The following is a 22,975-nucleotide window of genomic DNA, read 5'->3' on the forward strand; positions in this document are numbered from 1 at the left end:
TGGATTTTCCCTCAGTCACTGTCATTTAATTATCACCTCAGGAAATACGTAGATATAACTGATGATCCCTTTAAAACATCCTGTGGTATTCGACTCCTCCCATCCTTCATTTTTCTTCTCGCTCCAGTCATTAAATGTAACATTGCCAATGTATATTTTGTAGGGTGACCCTGACAGCTGTCGCTCTGAGGATGTGCAGAGTTAAGAAGACTGCATGTAATGAAGGGTAGAAGAATAGAAAAATGGAAAAATGTTTATGGGATCGAGTGGTAGTTTTTAACTGCTTTATGGCTGGCTTCTCTCATACACACACCCATGTGAACCACCACTGATACCTTTGCTTTAAGTAGTGAAAAAGGTGATGTGTTACAGCCATTGAGAAGATACCATTGTTGTGTAGCCAGCAGCAGTGAAAATGTGCTGTGGGTTTTTTTGTCCCACACTTGAAGTCTAGCAGTATGCAACCAAGAAGTTTAATTACTGAGCTGGTGCAAAAAGAAAGTGCAGTTAAAGGGGTAATGTTTTGGTGCTTGGCACCTTCATTGAGAAAATCCTATTCCTTGTATTGTGCTGCTAAATTCTCGGTATCAGCCACATTGATGGAGAAGTGCACGTGAAGGGGGAAAGACATGATGCAGTGCAGACTACAGCGAGCTCTGCTCTGAAAGCTTTTCTGAATTGCATTTAATTTATCTGGGTATTTATCCCACTCCTTTTTGTCCTGGTGTGTGAGCTCCAATATTGAGGACGTCGAGTTAACAAGAGACTGGCAGTGAAAGATGTTCCGTGAAATAGCTGTGAACCCCAGGACTTTGATGTGGGTTTTAAAATGGAAGGAAAGAATTGCTGGCTCAAGAACATATGAACTTCTCCCATTCTTGCAAAAGTATTTCACCTCTGCTTTTCAGAATTACTTTGTGTGTAATTCACATGGCCCATGTGCGTTTTGTCACAGACAGCGCTTTGGGCATCAACGTGTAAATGAAAAAGGAGAAGAGGCTGAAGATTTGCATTTGCTAGGGAGAACAAATGGATGTTGAACAGTGGGTTGGGAGGAACCTGCAATGTATGCCAGCCTGAGCCTCAGTAGGAAGAGAGATGCTCTGGCTCCACAGGGGCTAAATTACATTCGGCAGGCTCTGTCTGCATGAAGCCTTTGGTACTCTGTGCCAGGAGAAAACATCACAGCAGTGCTAAAGTATTGGGCTTTGCTGTGGTGAGAGACCCCTCGTTGCTGCAGATGGGGCAGCTGTGCTTGAGCAGAGGCTGGCAGAGGTGTGTGGGAAGATGAGGTAGAAAATAAGCTTGGGGGAGGAGAGGGCAGAAAATGTAAATGATTCAAGTTAAAAGTGGTCAACCAAATCAGGATTTTCTAACCTCAGAAATTTTGGTAGTAGAAGTTGCAAAGGGGAGCTGAGTAGAAGATAAATCCTCAACTAATGTGTAGGAGGCAAGCAGGTTCTCTTAACTTTCACTATTTTGATAACCTCTCAATTGATCAAGCGCCACAGATCCCTGTGGAGTCTACCTGGTGACACCAGCAGTGGTTACGCAGTCTTGGAGAACTGTAACTGACACTTAGAGATAGGCAATAATAATTATTAGTGGATGCAGCCAACAGGCTGTGAGTTCCTATGGGGATTAGGAACGCCGTTGATTAACGAAGAGGATTCTCTGGAGAAAGAAGCCTTAATTATAAAAGCTTTCTTTTTGTTCTGGCATGACATACAGCTGGAGAGAGGGTCAGCAGCTTTTAACTGGCTGAGACTTAAAACAATGCACTGGTGTGCTATGCATTTGGTTTTGTAGAACTGTTAAAGCTGGTGCTTAAATCCCTAAAAATGCCCAACCTATATTTGTTCATGTAGAACAGATAGTGAGGCTAAGTTCCATAATACGCTAGTTATCTCATTTCCTACCAGTATATGCAACCTTAATTACAAACACTGGAAAAGGTTAGCAAATTAACTACATGGAAGCTGTGAGTTAGATGTGGCACAGAGACATGTTATTGGTGGTTTTTTTTCAGGCTACGGACAATAACATTTAGATTTCTCTGTGGTTTACTAAAACCATACAGTTGAGCAGTAGGAATGAAACAAGAATATCCAACTGAGAAAGAGAGGAGAAAAAATAAAAAGAAGCAGCTTGTATTGAGGGCAAAAGGAAAGCTGAACTGTTGAGGAACACTCAGCCAGTACTGTGCTTAATAAGGATGGATCAGCCAATCCAGTACACCTGGTTTTGAATTATGAAGGAATTTTAGAGCCCGGCTGTCACTGGTGAAGCTGTTAACATAGTTTGAGGTTAATCAGTGCAGTTGTACTTCTCACACAGGATTAATCTTGGCCAATTTATAAATATTCTGCCTCTTTGTTTCTATATGCTATAAAACTTAAAGGATGTGCTGAGATTTATGGATGCTTCGTCATCAAATGGAAGATGCTGTATAATGGCTGAGTGTTACTGCAGATAATCATTTGTTTCAAAGGAGAGATTATTTACATCCCATCTTGTATATGTCTTTCCTTTTTTCTCTCCTTGCTTTGCTTTCCCTGTTCACTCAATCTTTCCTAGCAGTGATTCCATTACTCTTCGTGTCTCTTGCCACTTGCAGTTCCCATGCATAATTTAATTGTAAGAGTTGGGTTTCATTTGCAATCAACCTGTTATGTTGATTTTTTTAAAATTTATTTTTAATTATTTGTCAAGGAGGGAAAATGCAGATCTCTGTGTTCAGGTAACATGAAAAATGAGTTTCTTTTAATCTCTTCACTACCTGAGGAACACCGGAGTGAACTCTTCAGGTTCCAAACTTGTTTCATCACAATCAAGAGTGACACGGTTCTCTAATGACCTGTTGTATCACAGGCCTGTGTCATCTGTCAAAACAAAAGCATAACTTGTAGGAGATAGAAGCTCGCTCTCCTTCTGGTCTGTAGAGGACAAAACAGGGTAGCAGTGCTTATTTAGCAGAAACAATTGGAAAGCATAAAGCTGTATCTGATTTCAGTTTTTTTCCACAACAAAATGAAATCTGGAAAATACAGATGGAGCCTCGGCTGGGTTCCCAGGAAATTCTGTGGCTGTTCCTGTATTGGAGGTAAATTGACAGCATAAAAAAGCAAGGAGTTAGCCTGGGTTTCTTACATACCTGCCTCCTCTTTTGATTCCCACTTGGCCAGCCTGTTTTGCCAGGAGTTTCAAATAAAAAATGAAACCAACTAGTTTACCTTCCTGTTGGCAGAACAAAGAAATGGAGTATTAAGATTGCCAGTCTTCTCCTAAATTTGTAGGCAGAGTTCTTAGCAGAGACCAGGGAGAGAGGGCTGTATTGCCACCCAAAAGGTAATAAATGACTAGAGGAACTGCTAGATAAAATGCCTGTACTTTTAAAATATGCTAGAGAACTGAGAGACCTACAGGATATTCCTTAGAGAGCATCCCACAAATTTTAATGTGTTTTTTATAGTGTTAGAACAATATTGCTTGGGTTTTAAAAACCTGTCCTAAAATTTCAATAATGTTTTAGATTGTGTAGTATTCCTGTGCACCCAAGGTGGACATTAATCAGTGCTACTGAACAAGCTGCTGAGATTTACTGCTTAATTAGAGCATGTGCAGACCTATTTGTCATAGTTGGCAAGAGGCATGTAGACCAAGTTTAAAATTGTAAAAATGCCTGGGCTCAACTCTTCTGAGCTGCACACAGCTGCTGCTCTTTCTCTTCCCTGCTGCATTTTTTTCAGCACTTCAGCTTGTTCACACCAAGGTAAGAGTTCCAAATTTTGTCTGTCTGGATATAGGTGGTCATAACAAGAAATAGTCGTGCAGTGCTCTCCGCTCTGTCCCGTTTCTAACTTGATGGGGTAAGCTGTGCTGTTCAGGAGTTGGGGATTTGTTGGCTGATTGTGCTAGCCTATCTGCAACCATTTGTGCCTCTTTTATTATCAACTTTTGGTTGTGGAGATGTGCATGATGAAAGGGACTGATACCTTCGTTTTTGCTTCCCAGTCCAACAGTGTATGCCAGTATTGTGGGTTGTTCTGTAAAGTTTAAGGAAGCAACCTGGAGATGACAGCGATACACTGGTCTGTACTGAAGGTGTGTACTATAAAGATCCCACTGTATGAAACTGTGCATGTGTAGTTTATTTTCTTGATACACCCCTTAGCATGCAGACATTTGAGCAGATGTTGTAATGGAGACTGTTAAAGCCAGGGGATTCAGTGAAGGAGGGAGGCGCTGGAGACGGTGTTTTTACCACAAGACGTCAGTAATAGGGAGTATTAGCTAAACTGAGTTGATTTAATAAAATCTTGATGCATTCCAGAAAGATTGTGAATTCATTAAGGCCGCAGCTGGACAATCTGTTCCCCTCTGGTCTGCCATGACTACTTTATAGTCATTGAAGAGCATTGTCATTTATCTTTCCTGTTTAATTACTGTAAAGCTTTTCCCCTCCCCCACATTTTTTTTTTCCTGGCAGAGCTAGGCTCTGGGGAAATTAAATAGCAATTATTATGTTTGCTCACTCTGTTATACTCTAACAGATACATGAAGGTAAGTTAATGCGCTCAAGCTTCCATAGGAGCAGTGTCTGCTGCAGCAGGGCTGTCAAAACCTCTCAAATCCAGAAATGCATACACAGTGTTAATCCTTCGTTTACCTAAGGCAGGACTAAACACAAACCTGGGGCACAGCTTGGATTGTGTATTTTACATATGAAACCCACTGATAATAAGTGAGCAGCCAGGGCATGCGCTAGTACTGGTGCTCATGTTAGTTGGTTGAGGGTATGGAAGAATCGGTAAGGCCTGCCTTGGTGTTTCATGATGTAGCTTGGAGAGCAAAAATAATGTGAGCAATAGCAGTGGGTGAAAATGGAGGGAAAGTTAAGAGAAGGGTGCCGAGGAAGTAATCTCCTAGTAAATGCAGGTGGCCTGTGCAGTGCAGGCAGGAGTGCTGGGTTAGAGAGGTCATGGGCTCTTGGGCACTTGAATTCTTGGGTCAGCTCGGCCTCCAGAGCTGAACTGCGGAGAAAATCTCACTGCCGCATCGTCCTGTGGGAATGGATCTGAACCATTTCTTTCTCTTTAACAATAATCCCTAGAACAGAGCTAAAAGGAGATGAAACATGACTTTTTGTACTTTGTACCTACGTAGGGTGAAATGACCTTGGCAGGAGAAAGCAGGAGGTTTGAGTTGTGAGCTCTGGATGTATTTCACAATCGATGAGAGCTGAACCGTTGTTTTTAGTGAACATACCTCCTCTGGTCTTGTTGAAACTTCAGTAACGGGAATGTAGATGTTCTTGATGAAAGGTGGCATTAAAAGCCTGAACGGTGCATCTCATTTTGCTTTATATGTGTTTGATGAATTGCTTGGGACAGTTAGTCCGATGTTAACATAGAAAAAAGGAGTTGTGTTTGCAGAAGAGAGGTGGTGGTGTATCAAGTGGAGGTGAGGCTGTTCCTATGATCAACTAAGCAGCCTGGGAGAGAAAGGAATCTTCTCCCCACACTGATGGAAAAAGCAGTTCGTTGATGGAGTTGATCTGGGAGGGCACTAGTAGCATCTTTCTTGGATGAGGCACAGTACAGGAATGGGAGCTACTCATTTGGGGGTGATGTTGCAGTAGACGTGGGTCATTTTATTTGGACTTTCTAACATACTGGATTTATTGTTAAGGGGTATAGATGGACAGTTGTGTCGGCAACCTCAGTATCTGTAGGTCTGAGGGATGAGGTGGATTTCAGGGACAGGAGGCAGCCCATTAACAGTTCTAGTGAAAGAAGCAGTGACTTGGATAGGGAAGCCCTTCCTGCTGGACAGTTGTCTCACAGTACTGGCTGTATCTCCACCAAATATCTGGAATTTTACGACTGCTCTGATTCATTAGACTGGGAATGTTGCTGAAGAATGGTTTTGCATGTGCTATGGAGGAACTGCTCCACCGAACACTTGTGTTTCTTTCTTGCATATGCATTATGGGTCATCCATGTATGCGCAGCCGTATGAAATTTTGCTATGTCGCCTTCCAAGTGGTGATGAGCTGGGCCATGCATCACTGAAGTTTACCATTTCATCGTGAGGCTTTGCAGTGGTGGTTAATGCATGTTTTATTGGTTGTCCCAGAGCCTGATTAAACAGGAGCATGTTATTGGGTGCAGGGAAGAGAAGAGGATGACAGAAGCAGTTGGATGGTGCTTATTGCAGGAGACGGTCTCCTCCTGCCTTCAGACGGTGTGGGCACTTCAGGCCATTAAACTGAATTAGAGAGTGACAAAGAAGCTCACTGTTTCAAGCAGCAGGTTCAATGCTCCCTGAAATTGGCTTGCAAGCCTTGAGTTTCTCTTTCACCGTTAGCCAGAGACCTCATCACAGGTAGTAGTTACCTCAGTGGTCTTGTTCCTTCCTTAATTTAACTCTGAAGTTTGGAAACGAGGGGGATGTCACTCTGAAGTGTAATGAGTATAATGGTGCAGTGAAGGATGGTTCAGCCTGCTTTATCTTATGTGAATTTCAGTGTGTTTGTTGCTAGCAATACTTCGTTCCTGGCACAAAAAATTTCAAAGGAGACATACAATGTATTTGCAGTTGGTTAGGTTAGGGCTGTTCCCTTGGCTGCAGACCTGCTCCCCAGAAAACCAGATTCAGAGCAGCTGCTCTCAGCCCTCCCCCAGTGAAGAAGCACCAGGCTGCCTTGGTTCATCACGCTGTTCACAGTTACAGTACAGAGATGTAGGATGTGTTGACTGTGAGACCTTGCGGTGAGGTGAGATCACCAGGAACAAAATGATCATTACAGGCCATTCATGTCAGCAGCATTTATGCTTTTCTGTTTGCTTGCAAGCAAAAACAGCAGCTAATTTGCAAGGCTGCCTTTTGTAGAAGGGCCTTTTGATCAGTGCTAGCCTGTGTTAAATGTTTTAGTAGGCTATTGATTTCTGCAACAGCTTTTGTTCCCTGAATTTGTGTGTGATGGGTTTCAGCAGCACGCACTATGCATGTTTGATTAAAGTTCATTTAACTTCACTTGTGGTGAGCTGGAAGCTGGGTTTGCCCCTTGTTTGTAGAACCAAAGCTTTACTGACTTAATTCTTTGTGCTCAAGCTTCTGCCACCCATGCAGCCACCAGTATGCTATTCCTAATCCTTCCAGACTCACTCCACTCCAGCATTTACTCCCTTAGGTAGACAACATAATATTAGATAGCCAGGCAGCCAATAAGAGCTGATGCGGAATTTTTTTGGTGTACTATGTGTCTAACCCATGTGTATATGTATAACATAAACATTCTCTGTATATGCTTTCTTTCTGAGTTTTACTTCTCAGTCTTTGTCAGAAAGTTGCATCATTTTACTGAGCAATGTAGCTGTGCAGTCTGACGATGAATTTGAAGTACAGAATACTCTCTAATCCTTAAATACATCCTGACTTTGTAGATAGGGTGTATTTGATTTCATCCTTATTTGCATGCAATTGTGACTGCAGTTTTGGGAGGGTCTCGGGGGGTGGGGGGGGAAAAGCATTATGCTCATGAAGTTAGTATTTTTTATAAATACATACCATTTCTTTTTTTAAGTTCTGTTCATAATGTAGTACGTGTATAACTTATTAAACATGCTATGGGACCTGTTGGGTTTGCGATGTGTAAATAGAGCTCAAATTAGGTTCCCATTTCATATTTCATGATAGGAGGAAAATAGATTGGTTGGCTCTCTGCTGTTGCTGCGTGTCAGAGGACACATTAATTCACTGACATCAAGACGTGGGATTTACTGACTTGCTTCTTGGTGCTGACACCTCAGATTTGATACAAATTAATTTATAGGTAAAATGTGGCTGGCTTCATTTGCAAGAGACTTTCTACCTCTGAAAAGCATTGCATAAGCTTTTCTGCAGAGCTTCGTCTGCCTCCTGGCAGAAGGCATATCCTCAGTCTGACAATCAGCTGTGCTAGATGGATGTTGAGCACACTTAACGGACTCCAAGTCACATGGGGTTTCTAAAGCAAACGTGCACAGTTGAGCATGCAGTGGCAGAGCAGGGTGCTGGGTGTCGGAGCTCTTGTGTTCTTCCCAGGTCTGATACCGCTTGAATGCTCATTGCCAGCCTGCGCCCGTTTTAGTTTTAGATTCTTTTCAGGGAAGTTTTTGCTGTTGTCTTTTTTTTTTTTTTTTTTTGGTGTAGGGCTTTTATGTTTCAGAAGCAACAGTTGTAGGTAATGATTCATTTTGCCCACTTACTCCTTCCTCCTCCTCACCAGGTGTCACTCAGAATACAGTTTGGTGTGAATACAGTTCAGGTCTGTGATGGGAGACCAGTAGCATCTATCCCAGTCTGCAGCAGTGCAGATTAAAATGGCATCTATTCTGTCTATTGCCAGAAATCAGAGCTGTGGTTGCATTCTTCTTCTGGTGTTTCTGTTTGTTAAATTAGATATTGGTAGAATTCTTAAGTGTCTTAAATGTCAGCAGTCGATGTCTAGAACAACATCCTCCTTTTGTCTTTCAAGTGTTTCAGTGGTGCAGATGTTAGTTACAGCCGTAATTGTTTTTTTGAGGCTCCGATTAAGGGTGTGTCTTTATCAGAGTTAACTTGAGTGATCTGCCCAGAGTATAGGCTGCAGGATTTCCCCACAGAGGGAGCAGGCAGAGGTTATGTTATTTGATCACATAAAATGCAGTTCAAAGAAACCCTTTTTGTGGGCAATTCAGGTCTGTTTGTTCTGATGTTGATTTTTCAAGGGGCTGGTTAGAACGTTTGCATTTTTCTCTTGCAACTTGAAAGAAACAACACCTTTTACCTTAGAGGCAGACAAGTCACCAGGAAATGATGGGGTTTCAAAGTAAGAGAAGAGATTAAAACCACATGCTGTTCTTTTAGTTTGGCATTACATCCGCTAGTTTGAATGGCAGCTGCTCTAGTTTTTGAATGTAAGCCAGATTCATTATGCTGTGAAATTATCGCTCATTTCTCTAGGTGTACTCTTGTAACTGCTTAATTAATTTAAATGTGGGCATATATATTCAAATGAAAACATAATTTACTGTAGTAGGGTTGAGTTATGGTTATAACTCCTCGTTGAACACGTTTTTATTCTAACTTTCAGCTTAAACAGGAGTATTTAAAAATACCAGTACACAGAATGTAGGTTGACAAAATGGCAATATCTGTTTGAATCGGTCCTTATTCTTTCTGTAAACACCAGAGAATTTGCAGCAGTTACCGCTTGTTCTTGCAGCTCTGTGGGAAGGTGGTACCTCTCTGGATGCAGTGCCTCCTGAGCTGTTGCAGGGTGGCAGCGTGATGCTGACAGCAAGGCAAGGACAACCCCTTCCACACCATGAGACCAGCGGTGCCCACAGCTGGACGCATACTACCCAACCTCTCCTCTTTTCTTGGGGAGGAGTGAGAAGGCATTTATTCTGTTCCTCCCCTGCAAAAGCAAGCAAAAAATAATGATTTTTTTTCCTGTCTTAGCTAAAGAATTATTTTGTTTGTCTGAAGTACATCTTGAAGCTGCCTACAGAAATACATGTGCACGCATACAGAGAACAAAAGGGAGGAAAAAAAGCTGACAAGTCAGATTTGCATGCCCCTCTAACATACTCCTTCTGTATTTGCAGGGGGAACTAATCACCTTCTATTACTATTGGAAGAAAACCCCTGAAGCAGCAGGTTCTCGAGCCCACCGTAGGCATCGAAGACAGGCTGTGTTTCGGAGAATTAAAACTCGAACTGCTTCCACTCCAGTCAACACTCCCTCCAGGCCCCCCTCCAGTGAATTCTGTAAGTGGAAGCTAAAAGCTATGTGTTTATCTTTGTTTAGATGCAGGCAGCAACAGTAATGTGATGGTGCTGTACCTTCAAGTGAATGAAGCAAGGAAATGGCGTTCAGGCAGTTGCCCTCTCCTGTTTCTATACCGTTATGTTGGAATGTAGTAGGTGTCTTTGATCACCAAATGCTTTGTGTAGTTCTTGGGCATAAAAGCACGCGGTAAGAATGGAAACATTGCCCTGGTACTGAATTTCCCTATTCTTTGGTTTGTGTTGTATTTTCTCCATTACATTCTCTTATTATAGTAATGGGAATTAGAAAATGCAAAAAGAAGTCAGTCCTTCATCCCTTTGGAGGGAAGTCCCTTTCATCCTTACCTGGTGACCCATACCTTCTGCTTGATCCCAGGCTGTGTGCTGCTGCCAGTACTGTTGTATCTTAATGCATCTTGGAAGAACTGTGGCCTTGACTGAAGCAGAAGTGTCTAAGTGAAGAATTACCCAAACAGTGAAATGTACTGCATTGCTAAAGGTTATGATTAGTAATGTCCATGTGGATATGGAAACTTTTATCCTTATATAAAATGCTTATGTTACCCTGAGAGTTTTAAGTCATTATGTGGACTAAGCTCAGCACATTTCAAATGTCTTCTGAAGAAAAGGGACTACGTGGAAGGCAGAAATTGGCAGACTTATTAATGCAGGGGAGGTAGAAGGTGTGGGAGCAGGCAGGACAGAGGATCCTGCAAGAGGGTAGTAAGAAAGGGCTGTTAGTTTCTCCTTGCTGAAATTGATGGGATTTCTTGGTGATTTCTTTGTGGGTGAGAAGTATGGATGTTGATGCTACAGCTTGATCCTAGGTACTATGCGCTTTGGAGCGCATGTGGCTGGAAGGACCCATCCATACAGATCTGACTGCAGCATGAGAATAAAAAAGCAATTTAGTAAAAGAAAGCAAGTTCAGCTAGGTGTCGATTTTGCAGTCAGGGTTTAAACATCTGCAAGAATTAATGTAGAAATTACGGTAGTGCTAGTAGCTACTGTCTACTAAATGGGACCCTGTATTAATTTGAAGGGTAATGACTTGATGGCAGACACTAATGGCAACTGTTGTAGAATCTCTCCATCTCTATAACCTGTGTCTATTACAAAATATCGTCTTGGAACCTTTAGAAAAACAGTATTCTTGTATCAAGGACTTCTAAGTAAAAAGTGGAACAGAAGAGGCCAGAGGGCTGCTTTTAGAAGAATTACAGAATTCTTATTATTATAAGATTAATTATAGAACAATTATAGACCTGTTATGCTGTGAAGTTATAGTGGTGGTGCTAGAAAAATGCAGTACTCTGAATAAGGAAGGAATTACTCCTGAGTTGTTTTAGAAGAAGAGATAAGATGGAGTTTTTGTGATTTCTGCAGATTTTCAGTGGCTTAGGTGGTGCTTTTGAGCTCACAGCCTTGTAATTGGCTATTTTGCCATGTAGTTCATGCCACAGAAGAAAATGACTGTTGCCATATTCTCCACTTCTTCGAAATGTGATATTCTTGAAATGCAAGTTTGCCGCGGGTTAATACTCTTAAGAAGGCTCACAGTAAGGATTGGCAAGTTGGTGGTATCCCTGTAGTACCTCTTGTCCAAAAGAAGCATGTGTGTTTCACATAGGTAGGTTATACGTAAGCATTGTTTCTTCCACCCAAACACAAAACACATTTAGCTCTGGGGTTAGATATTGCTACTGTCTAACAGAGCGTAACAGCGGTCCCCATCTGGTTTAGAAGGTGAAGTCTAGAAACAAAACAAAAACCAGAAAAAAACACCACAGAATCTGTCTATGGAATCTAGTAAAGTTGGATTTAGGTATAGAATATTCAATTTTAAATTTTACCACGTTCTGGAAATAAACCTGCTTTCTCTTGAAAATTATACTTTTGGAACACAGCCTCCATAAACCAAGCATGAACAGTATTTGAACAACAACTTAATTGGAAAAGTACCATGTACTGGATCAAAAGTTCTGTGAATTGTATCACTTGGTGCATTCCTGAATCCTCCTTTAATCTGTAGACTGATGATGTCTGGCCTTGTTTAGTTTGCAAAATTTGAAATAACGGCCATCCAAGGCAAGGTAGTTGTCGGAAGTCACAGAAGTTATGTGAGAACTATTATTATTAATTTTTTTTTTTTAGCCAAGTGTGAGGAAATAGAAGATCCTGCTGAGTTTTTCTTCTCCGTTTTCCTCTTCTTCCTTTGTTCTTTACTTATTCAGTGGACTTGAGCTCGGCCAGTGAAGATGACTTTGACAGCGAAGACAGTGAACAGGAACTGAAGGGCTACGCCTGTCGTCATTGCTTCACAACCAGTATGCACCTGATTCATTGCTGTATTTCTCCTTTCTGCTACTGCATATTTAATGCAGATTCATTCAAGCAAGAGCACTTAATATGCATGTACATCTACGCACAAAAATGCGGGGTTGAATTGGCTAAAATATGCAGCATTCCTAGCAGGCTTAAGTCATGCTTTGCCACTGCAAATTACTATTGAAGTGACAAAGGAGAATCCTGAGAGGTAGACAATTAAACAGGAAGAAATCTACATAATCCATAATCTGTGTAATGAATTTGTGATATAGCAAATGAGTATTGGACCAAATCTCTTCTGCAGCAGCCCCATCCCCGTGGCTTTTCCTCAAAGTTACCTGTTACTTGGGCATATGCATGACATGGAAGTGCGAGCCCCAAAGTAGAGGAGGAAGGAAATGAGACCTTGATAGCTCACTTCACTTGAAACAAGCACAGTTTTGGAGAACAATAACTGCCTGATAACTCCAAGGGAGAGCAGATAAGGCTTCTTTGTTTTCTAGGCTATAGTTGCTTAAGTACACAGATAGTTTGTAAAGTGATAGTTTTCGAGTTGTGCACTGGGAAACAGACTAAGCCTGGAACAGGACAGAGTTTTCCAGAAATTCCTCTTAACTTTGTTGCTTGTGGAAAAGCAGCTAACTTTTCTAGTTGGTGGGTACCTTTTTTTAATAATGCAGTGTGTTTGTGCTGAGTATCTGGTACATTGTGTATTTCTGAGATGTTGCTTTTCCTGCCCTAAGCCTCCAAGGACTGGCACCACGGCGGTCGAGAAAACATTTTATTGTGCACTGATTGTCGCATTCACTTCAAAAAATACGGAGAGCTGCCACCCATTGAGAAGCCTGTAGACCCTCCACCCTTTATGTTTAAGCCTGTCAAAGAGGAAGATGATGGACTTAGTGGAAAGCATAGCATGAGGACAAGGCGGAGTCGAGGCTCGGTAGGCTTAACACTCTTTCATTGCAGCTGCTTCAGTAAAGAGGAGGTAGGGTCTGGAAAAAGTGAAACTTCTTTGATGGCTTTCTCCATCTTGCCTGTTTGCTATGGTATGTGCCTGCTGCTGTGTTTGTGAGTGTGAGATTTGCTGAGGTGAAGGCTTTCTTTGGAAGGAGGAGCTGAAATGTCTCGTCTGCAAGTTCTAGTCAAACTTGTTATTTCCATGTTTTTAATGATTGGCAGTGGACTGTCATCACTGCTTGACCAGTGTATCATTACAGATTTCATACTAGTATGTGTCCTTCATTCAGCTGGATCCCGTCAGAGGTAAGCCCTTGGGCTTATTTTAAAGGAAGAGTTTTGAAAAATAAATGCTATTCATATTCTTTTCATATTGCGGGAGTTAAAGTTTCTTCCGTACAGAAAACTGTAGTTTGCTGCTATGGTTGAGTGTGCTCTGTCACCGAGTTTTTACTCAGGGTGTAATGTCGGGAGCCTTACTGTGTGTGCAAGTCGCTTGTGAGAACTCTGACAGCAGCTCTAGTTAATTGGTGATGTTTGCTTTGGGTTTTGGCTGATAGAAGGCAGCAGACATATTTTTTTCCTTGCCCTCCCCCTCTGTCTTTCTGATCATGATGCAGTGGTCATTGCTTCTAAATATCTTGTGAAGCTACAATGTCAGGTAAGGTTGGCTTCGTTGTTTTTATGGTAGCCAGTAACCCAGAAAGCTGCTGAAGTGGGAGGGTGACAGCATTAATTACTGAAATACACTACCATGATTTCTTACTGCATAGTAAGAGCACCTTGAAACTGTGGTTTTAGAAACTGGTCTTGACTGCTTGATTGCCAACAGATGGGCTGCTTTTTTTTTTTTTTTTTAAGGGAACTTGAGGGTCCTCTCCTACCTCACTCACTGTGCATGTATGCAGTCTTGGAAATGTGCGTGCCTGCATTTTATGAAGACAATTTGGCACGCAAACAGCAGCAGCTTTGGAAGATGTTTCTGATGCTGTGGTTTCTAGTAGACACTACTAACTAAAATAATCAGCACTTAGTATTTTTGAGTAGACAAATATGGATTTGCCTCCATTTATTTTTAAGTCTAGATGAGCTTTTAAGGAAAAACTTCAACAATGTTGGACGTTCTTGGTTTCTCATTTTTGAAGCTTTTAGCAGGTGTGCTCCATCCATGCCCCTGCTGTGAGATAGGGAAAAAAATAATGAAGATGTTGGACAAATGCTGACTTTGATACACTTCTGTTTCTGTTAAACAAATAGATGTCTACATTACGTAGTGGTCGTAAAAAGCAACCAGCCAGCCCTGATGGTAGAGCCTCACCTATTAATGAAGACATCCGTTCCAGTGGCCGCAACTCTCCTAGTGCTGCCAGCACCTCCAGTAATGACAGCAAAGCAGATTCAGTGAAGAAGTCTACCAAGGTAAAATTTTCCCCTTCTTTTGTGTTAGAACTGAGCACCTGAAGCCAGTCAGATAAATGAGATGCAGATTCTGAGAGGGTAGGGAATCCTTCAGTGGCCTAGAAATTTCTACTTGTTTGGATGAGCAAAATATGTAATGGTGCATCTGACTGATGCTTTGTTCGTGTGCATAAGGATGTGTAGTGATAAAAAACATTAAAGTACCCTCACATAACCATACTGCTCTTATGATAAATTAATCCTTCCATTTCGGGTGCAAATGCAAGCATTAGGCTCATGGAAGTAATACAGGTAAGAAATGCTATATTAGAGAGGAGTGGACAGTTCAGATGATTTTTTTTTAAGAGTACTTAATCTTTGTTTACAAAGGAATATGAAGATGTAATTACTGAGACTACTTCTCTTACTGTTTTTCTGTATGTATATTTGCTTGATTTTTCAGAGCAAGCTGCCAGTTTAGTCTGTTTAAATGAGTTAAGTGCCTTTCCAAGAGAGCACTGAAGGAACAAAGCCAGGTGAAGTGGGAAGGCTTGCCATTAAACACTGTAAATTGAAAAGTAGCAAGTTAAAAATAAATATAAAAAAAAGCCCACAAAAAACAATGAGAAAACTCACAACGAAGTCAAAACTGGAGTATGGAGCAAGATTTCACATGATAAACTCAAGAACTTAGCAAAATTTGAAGATAGGTTAGGTAATTATGTGATGCATAAAGCTGTCCTGGGCCATGAAAGAAGGTAGTAATCTTATAATAGCTACTCACTGTTAGGCCTGTGTTTGAGGGGATATAAAAATATCCTTCTCAATGTACCAAGACTATAGCAAGACTTTCATGCAGTAGAAAGAGGCTTATTCTGTGCCTGGTGACTGCAGAAATTCTTGCTCCATCCTCTGTTAACTGGTGTTGGTCTCTGTTAGAAGAGTATACCGATCCAGTTGATGTGGTATGCACTCCTGATGGACTTGGATTCTGCACAACTGAAGACAACTGCTGTGTTCAAAGTATTTTTACACTTTCAGAGCTCGAGACCACATCTGCCTTATGAGGAGTGCTTTACTTGATGTTCCTTTTTCCTTCTAGCTTGTCTCAGAAATGTGTGCAGGGTTTGTGTGCAAACTGCCCCTTGGGTTTCTTTCTGTAGAAGTAAAATTGCAGTCTGTCTGGAGTTCTGTCTTAAATCTGACCTCCAGAGGGAGTGGCTAGAGCATTATGTAGTTACAGGTCTTCTGGGAGTTGTTCCTGGCAGATGGCAGAATACAGCAGCAGCTCCAGAACAGACTCCTCTGCAACCTGTAATTGTACAGAGGGACAGATGTCTATTGCACTGTCGTTAAATATTGACTTTCTCAACTTCTGTTGAGTTCTCCTGCTCCATAGGAACCCTTCTTGTGTATTTGTTATTAAATATGGTAGCACCAGCGTACTCTCAATTTACTTTTGTATTTACATCACTGGTTACTGTTGCATTCTGCTTCATTTGTGGCAGAAGATAAAAGAAGAGGTATCTTCTCCTCTCAAGAACTCCAAGAGGCAGCGGGAGAAGGCAGCTTCTGACACAGAGGAACCTGACAGGTCCAGTGCCAAAAAATCCAAAACTCAAGTGAGTCCCACAGAGGAGTATTTTCTCTTAGGAGAATGGTTTGAGAGTGGGAGGGGATGCAAACCTGGTAACAAACCGAAAACATGAACTCGGTTAAAGCCACAGCAAATTGTAACTTAATATGTAGCTGGAAAGCAACCAATATTATAACGTGTTCCTTCTGTTGAAAAACAGCGGAATGCTACAGGGTATATCCGTGAGTCTTTTTGTTTGTTTGTTTTTGTTTTAATGTCAATATCAACCATATAGGAGTATACTTGGTTTGTTTTCCACCCTGGTGTGTGTGTGTCTCCTTAATTGAAATTTGGGGGGTTTTTCCCCCTCTTCTATGGCAAGTTTAGAAGACCACTACTGGAGTTCCCTAAATTTTATGGTATCAAGGGTCAATTGAAATACTTTCAGGATGCTTTTTCAGCCCCGTCTACCTGACCAGGTTCACTCTGTTCACAGGATTTGGGATTTTTGACCCTGAGCTTTCTGTATTACAGAATCACGGAATGGTTGAGGCTGGAAGGGATCCGGAGGTCATCTAGTCCACTCACTCTGCTCTAGCAGGGCTGCCTAGAGCTGACTGCTCAGGACCATGTCCCAGTGGCTTTTCAGTATCTCCAAAGATGGGAGAGTCCACAGCCTCTCTGGGCAACCTTTCCGTTGCTTGGTCAGCCTCATAGTGAAAAAGTGTTCCATTATGTTCAGGCAAATCCACCTCTCTTTCAGTTAGTGCCCATTGTTGCTAGATGCTACTGAAAAGAGCCTGGCTCCGTTGTCTTTGCACCCTCTCTGGATATTTGTTGCCTGTGCTGTTTTAAGTCCTGTGAGGTTCAAAGGGTGGTACTTGCACTTGTGTTTGCACAGCATGTGCAATAGGTTGCATCTGGTGGTATGCTGGTAGTGTTCTTTGTGCGGGTTTCTCATGCACAGCGGTTGTTTTTCCCCCTCTCCTTGCAGGAGATCAGCCGGCCAAACTCTCCTTCAGAGGGTGAGGGTGAAGGTGAGAGCTCTGACAGCCGCAGTGTCAATGACGAGGGGAGCAGTGATCCCAAGGACATTGACCAGGATAACCGGAGCACGTCCCCCAGCATCCCTAGCCCTCAAGACAATGAGAGTGACTCGGATTCATCTGCTCAACAGCAAGTGCTGCAGGCACAGCCCCAAGTGCTTCAGGCCCAGAGCGCTTCTGGCCAGGCTCCTCCTCCTACACCACCTATATCAGCCCAGTTACCAGCATCGCTGCCAGCAGGGTCAAGTACTGCTTCAGCTCCACCCCAGGTCTCGCCATCAGCATCTCAGCCCCCTAGCCAGCCCCAGGCCGCTGCACCACCACTTCCTCATTCCCACATACAGCAGGCCCCAGCTGTGCACCCACAGAGGCTCCCATCACCCCACCCACCTCTGCAGCCTTTGAGCGTGTCACAGAGCCAGCCGACCCCTGCCTCTTCACAGCCTCACTCGCAGCCTCCACTCCACAGTCAAGCTCAGCCTGCCCCTCACAGCCTGCAAACTCAACCCCTCCTGCCGCCTCCTGTACCTTCCCAGCCATTTTCCCTCCCCACTCAGTCATCTCAGTCTCAGGTTCCCCTTCAGACACAAGCACCATCTCATTCTCACTCTGCTCTCCAGGTTCAGGTAACGCAGCCTGTCCTGCCAACTGCAACCTCGCTGCAGCAGGCTCAGCCTCCACGGGAGCAGCCCTTGCCTCCTGCACCCATGGCCATGCCTCATATCAAACCTCCTCCTACTACCCCCATCCCTCAGCTCCCCACTGCTCCGTCCCACAAGCACCCTCCTCATCTCTCTGGCCCTTCTCCATTCTCAATGAACTCCAACTTGCCTCCACCACCTGCTTTAAAACCTCTGAGCTCCCTCTCAACTCATCATCCTCCATCTGCACACCCTCCTCCTTTGCAGCTGATGCCTCAAAGCCAGCCACTGCAGTCTTCGCAAGCCCAGCCTCCGGTACTGACACAAAGTCAGAGCATTCCCCCACCTGCCACTCACCCCCCATCTGGACTCCATCAGGTGTCCTCCCAGCCCCCCTTTTCTCAGCATCCATTTGTTCCTGGAGGCCCACCTTCCATCACCTCTCCCTCTTGCCCTTCCACTTCAACGCCACCTACTGTGCCTGGCATCCCACTTCAGACTTCCGTCTCCACATCAGCTTCTAGTGGAAACATGCCAGTGGTGACAGCCTGCACGCTGCCGCCTATTCAGATCAAAGAAGAAGTCCCAGATGAAGCTGAGGAACCAGAAAGCCCTCCCCCTCCACCCAGAAGTCCGTCACCAGAACCTACTGTGGTGGATACACCAAGTCATGCTAGTCAATCAGCCAGGTAGGGAGGCTGTCATCAGTGCTTCCTTAATGAGCTCTGTTTTCCTGTTTAGCAGGGCCTTCTCAAAAGCTGAGACATGAGCTCATGTGAGTGCCTGAGTGTATTTTACCTGTGCATCTTGTTAGCTTCTCTTTCTAGCATGATTTTGCTCTGCTTTTCTGGAAAGGTGCTGTTTCAGACAGCATATTCAGACAGGGCATTAAAGTTCGTAACTGAGAGGGGTTTCATGCTCTACTTACCTGTGGAGTAATGTGGTACAATTAATTTTCTCATGGCTTTCAGGGCAGCTGGTAGTGCTACTGTGTAAGTTCGTTTTGGTTTGGTTGGTTGGTTTTGGTGGTTTGGTTTTTTTTTGACATACAGCTCCTTTAATCCCAGGTTCTTGCATTTTTCCGAAGGCTAAGCTCTTTCTCTTTTGTTTGTTTTTTTTCAGGTTCTATAAGCACCTGGACCGTGGCTACAATTCATGCTCAAGAGCAGACTTATACTTTATGCCCCTGGCAGGATCGAAACTAGCAAAGAAGAGAGAAGAGGCCATTGAAAAGGCCAAAAGGGAAGCAGAGCAGAAAGCCAGAGAAGAGAGGGAAAGAGAAAAAGAAAAAGAGAAGGAAAGAGAGAGGGAGCGTGAGCGTGAAAGAGAAGCAGAAAGAGCTGCGGTAGGTTTATTTGTAGCTAAGAGCTGTTTAAAGGAGTTGATATGGTAGGATCTGGCATGGATGGTGACTGTAGAATGCAGATCCCCAGAAGCACTTTAATGCAAATGCGATCAGGTACCTGTGACTATGGGAACCTTGTGTCTTAAGTGAAAGCCAACCAGGAAAGAGCACCTCCTGGACTGCCTGGGACTGACTTCTCTTTAAAGGAAATGGAGAGTTTCTCCTCCTCGTTTGTTTCTGATGTGTGCAGCAAGCCAGTGCAACTGGTGATAACTAGGCCAAGTATTTACATTTACTTAAGGTAGAAAAGCACTCTGTGCAGATACAGTGAGTGCCTTTCTGTACTACTGTGCAGGCACAGGAGTGCTGTCTGCTGGAAAAAGGGAATCTATAGGCTTTTTAAATTTCAAGCAAGCTTGATTAACTTTATTTTATGTGGAGAACCAAACTCCAGTTCTGTTATGAAGAGCTGGTACAACTAACCCATTTTTCTGTGGCCTGTCAGAAAGGAATGATTACTTCTGGGACCACAGAATTGGTAGGGCAGTAAGACTCTATTGATGCTGAAGAAGGTCCTACAGTCTTCCTGGTCCATAGTGCATTTCAGAGATCTGAATCATTGCTGTGTTTTACCTTAGGGTTGTAAAAGTCAGGGTATAGCATCTGTCTTAAGGGACGTGCCATGCCTGGGGACTTTGCTTTATTTTGGGGTAGGGATCTTTGGGAAATCATGGGGCAGCTGTGCTTATTGGCCTCCCCAGAAGCACTGTGCAGGCTTTGTACAGGAGGGGAGAGCAGGATGCGATGTCCTGATGTGAAAGGAGTGGAATTGTTGTGCTGTGGATCGTGGAGATGAGTTTCCTTGGGTTTAGTAAGTTTTAGGATACCAGTGAGTGGGTAGAAGAGAGGAAGAACACCCTGCAAACAGGACCAGGAGTCTGTAGTGGTGTGTACCAGCCAGCTGTTGCCCATAGCTGTGACATGTACCAACCGGTTGCTACTCTACTAACTGTAAAGCAGTTAGCCTTTGATGCTACCGCTACAACGTACTTACTCTCTGGCCTACAGGATAGACAGAATCCAGTTCTTCCCCATACCACAGTGAATCACAGAACTGCAGGAGTCGCAGGGCTCAGCAGGCTGAGCTTAACTCCTCTTAGAGCTTGAAGCACAAGAAGGGAGGAGTGTGCAAGTGACCTCACCCATTTGCTTCCTTCCATCTGGGTTTGAACCCCCTTGAAAGAGAGACTTGCACTGGCAGGCCCACAGTTACGGCCTGAAATGAGCTACCCTGTGTGCCTACTGTGTTTCTTTACGCCAAGCATGTTGAACTAAAATTCTTTTCCCCCATTCTGTGTAGCAGAAGGTATCCAGCTCCTCCCACGAAGGCCGTCTTGGAGAGTCTCAGCTCAGTGGACCAGCACATATGAGACCTTCGTTTGAACCTCCGCCGACAACCATTGCTGCTGTACCACCTTACATTGGTCCAGATACACCTGCTTTACGAACACTAAGTGAATATGCCCGTCCTCATGTCATGTCGCCAACAAACCGTAATCATCCCTTCTTTGTCCCTCTAAACCCCACTGATCCACTTCTGGCCTACCATATGCCTGGCCTCTACAATGTGGATCCCACCATTCGGGAACGAGAGCTGCGAGAGCGGGAAATCCGGGAGCGAGAAATCCGAGAAAGGGAGTTGAGAGAGAGGATGAAACCTGGCTTTGAGGTGAAGCCTCCAGAGCTGGATGCACTGCACCCAGCTACTAACCCCATGGAGCATTTTGCCAGGCATGGTGCACTGACTATTCCCCCAACAGCAGGACCTCACCCATTTGCTTCCTTCCATCCGGGTTTGAACCCCCTTGAAAGAGAGAGACTTGCCCTGGCAGGCCCACAGTTACGGCCTGAAATGAGCTACCCTGACAGACTGGCAGCAGAGAGAATACATGCTGAGCGGATGGCATCGCTGACAAATGACCCGTTGGCACGGCTCCAGATGTTCAACGTTACGCCTCACCATCACCAACATTCACACATACACTCGCATTTACACCTACACCAGCAGGATCCCTTACATCAAGGTGAGCCCAGGGAAATGGGCTAGGGAGTTAAGCAGGCAACCTCACAAGCTGTTAGCGGTAGTCTGCTTGACACAGGCAGACTGTGACTCTGGAATTCAAGTAGCAAAATGCCAGTTTTCTTGTGTATGATACAACTTCTGTACTGTGTAAGGCTGTGGTAACTGAAATGCAGACAGTTCTTTTTTAGAAGGGTGGACCAATAACAGGGATAAAGTAAATGATGGTAATGGTACAGTGATCTTCATTGAGACTGCAGGCTGTCAGTGTAAAAGGTTTGCTGTTTTGTTTTGGTTTTTTGTTTTAAAGTACTGAGAGTGCTAAAGCACCAGCTTAGAATGGTGTCTGGAGTACAGACTGAGACTTCATTGGGTGTAGGAGAGGTGTCACGGAACTGGTAGCACTCATGCTAATGGATGTTATGTTATGGGTTACAGCTGGAAAGGAGCTGAAGCTGGAGTTTCCATATAGGAGCTGAAAAAATAAATTAGGAGAGAAAGACTTCATCTCTTTAGCCACTTGACTGTTCAGCCATCTTTAGTTGAGCTGAAAATCTCTCTCACAGTCCTCCTAAGGATCATTTAAACTTACCAGTTGGCATCTTTTTAGCTACAGTGTATTCTTATGTGTGGAATTTCCCCCTGAAATATTTAATAGTCTCAAAAAATAATTGATGCCTTGCTTGTTTGTAAAGCAAGCTACTTAGTTACTCCTCTAGAAGTCTGAGTCCGGACCTGGGATTCTGAAAGATAAGGCACTAAGCAGAATTTCTCTGATTTTCTGGTGGCAGACTGGAGAGAACGTTGCAAGCAAGGCACCAGGTGAAGCAGCTGCCAAGTTAAGGGGTAAAAAAAAAAATCCCAAGTACTCAGTGCAGCTTCTGGTGCAGCTGGCCACAAATCTGCAAGCAAATATAGCATAGTTCGCCTTGGAGCAGTATGTGTTAAATGTAGCTGGGATGTCCACATTTTGCAGTTTGGAAGGAATTTGAGTGCTGTTGCAGAAGCCAAAGTGTATAGCAAGGAAATGGGCAAGGTCTTGTGAGAGTGTTAGGGGGGTGAGGGTTTACAGGTAGGAGATGATAGCACTGAATATCAGCATTCTTAAAGCTGTCAGCTGTGGAGGTTGGTTGAGACTGACTGCACAAGTTACAAACAAGTTCAGTTCGAGGCAGGTTTGCATAGCCCATTGACAGCAGAAGAAATTTGTCATAGATTGTGTCTATACAAGCATTCTGTTCTCAGGTAGGTCACTTACCACCTCTGTGCAGGTAAGTCTAGATATTCCCCGGTTTTTTGTTCTGGGCAAAAATACGGCTAGTGCAATCTCATTTTCGGTCTAGCAAGTGACTGGTGCAGACAAACAAGTTGTCACGTGTCTCTTACATGTATTTGAGAATTAATTTGGCTTTAATCTTGGATGCCAGGTTGAAATACATTTAGAGGTTATAGAGTGTCTCGAAGCAGTTCTTGCTCCAGAGTAGCTCCATAGGTGGGTAAGGCCCTAAAGTGCATAACCTGTGTGTCTCCTTAGAGTGGGGATGAATAGCATATAAAATGACCACACATTTCTGCTCTGGACCACGTTGCAGCTGAGGGAGAATTGAGTTAGCTGTGTTGTGTTCCTTTCATTTTGGTTCCTCTGTTAGCAGCTTAACATCCAGAGATTTCAGATGAGTCCGAGTAAGTATTTTTCAGGTTTTGCCAGTGTAATTTTTTTTCATTATATTGGTAAAGTGACATCAGAGGGGTGGTCTGCAGGTGGGTCCCTCTCCACATACA

The 22,975-nt window shown here is 43.5% G+C and overlaps 1 protein-coding gene across 8 annotated transcripts in view; it reads left to right on the plus strand.

Annotated features, from left to right (window-relative positions):
• RERE (arginine-glutamic acid dipeptide repeats) overlaps positions 1–22,975 on the plus strand; it is a 254,366-nt gene that overhangs the window by 226,224 nt on the left and 5,167 nt on the right. For 5 of the 8 annotated variants that reach the window (XM_056331895.1, XM_056331901.1, XM_056331896.1 and 2 more), the window contains 8 exons: positions 9,636–9,798; positions 12,054–12,146; positions 12,891–13,090; positions 14,365–14,526; positions 16,014–16,127; positions 17,076–18,457; positions 18,891–19,113; positions 20,474–21,197. In XM_056331895.1, the coding sequence (XP_056187870.1) occupies positions 9,636–9,798; positions 12,054–12,146; positions 12,891–13,090; positions 14,365–14,526; positions 16,014–16,127; positions 17,076–18,457; positions 18,891–19,113; positions 20,474–21,197 (3,061 nt within the window). The remainder of the gene's footprint in view (positions 1–9,635; positions 9,799–12,053; positions 12,147–12,890; positions 13,091–14,364; positions 14,527–16,013; positions 16,128–17,075; positions 18,458–18,890; positions 19,114–20,473; positions 21,198–22,975) is intronic. The other 3 variants (XM_056331900.1, XM_056331899.1, XM_056331902.1) reach the window with 3 other exon arrangements.

The sequence above is a fragment of the Falco biarmicus genome, chromosome 3 (assembly GCF_023638135.1).
Source record: "Falco biarmicus isolate bFalBia1 chromosome 3, bFalBia1.pri, whole genome shotgun sequence".
In the NCBI taxonomy this organism is placed as follows: domain Eukaryota; kingdom Metazoa; phylum Chordata; class Aves; order Falconiformes; family Falconidae; genus Falco; species Falco biarmicus.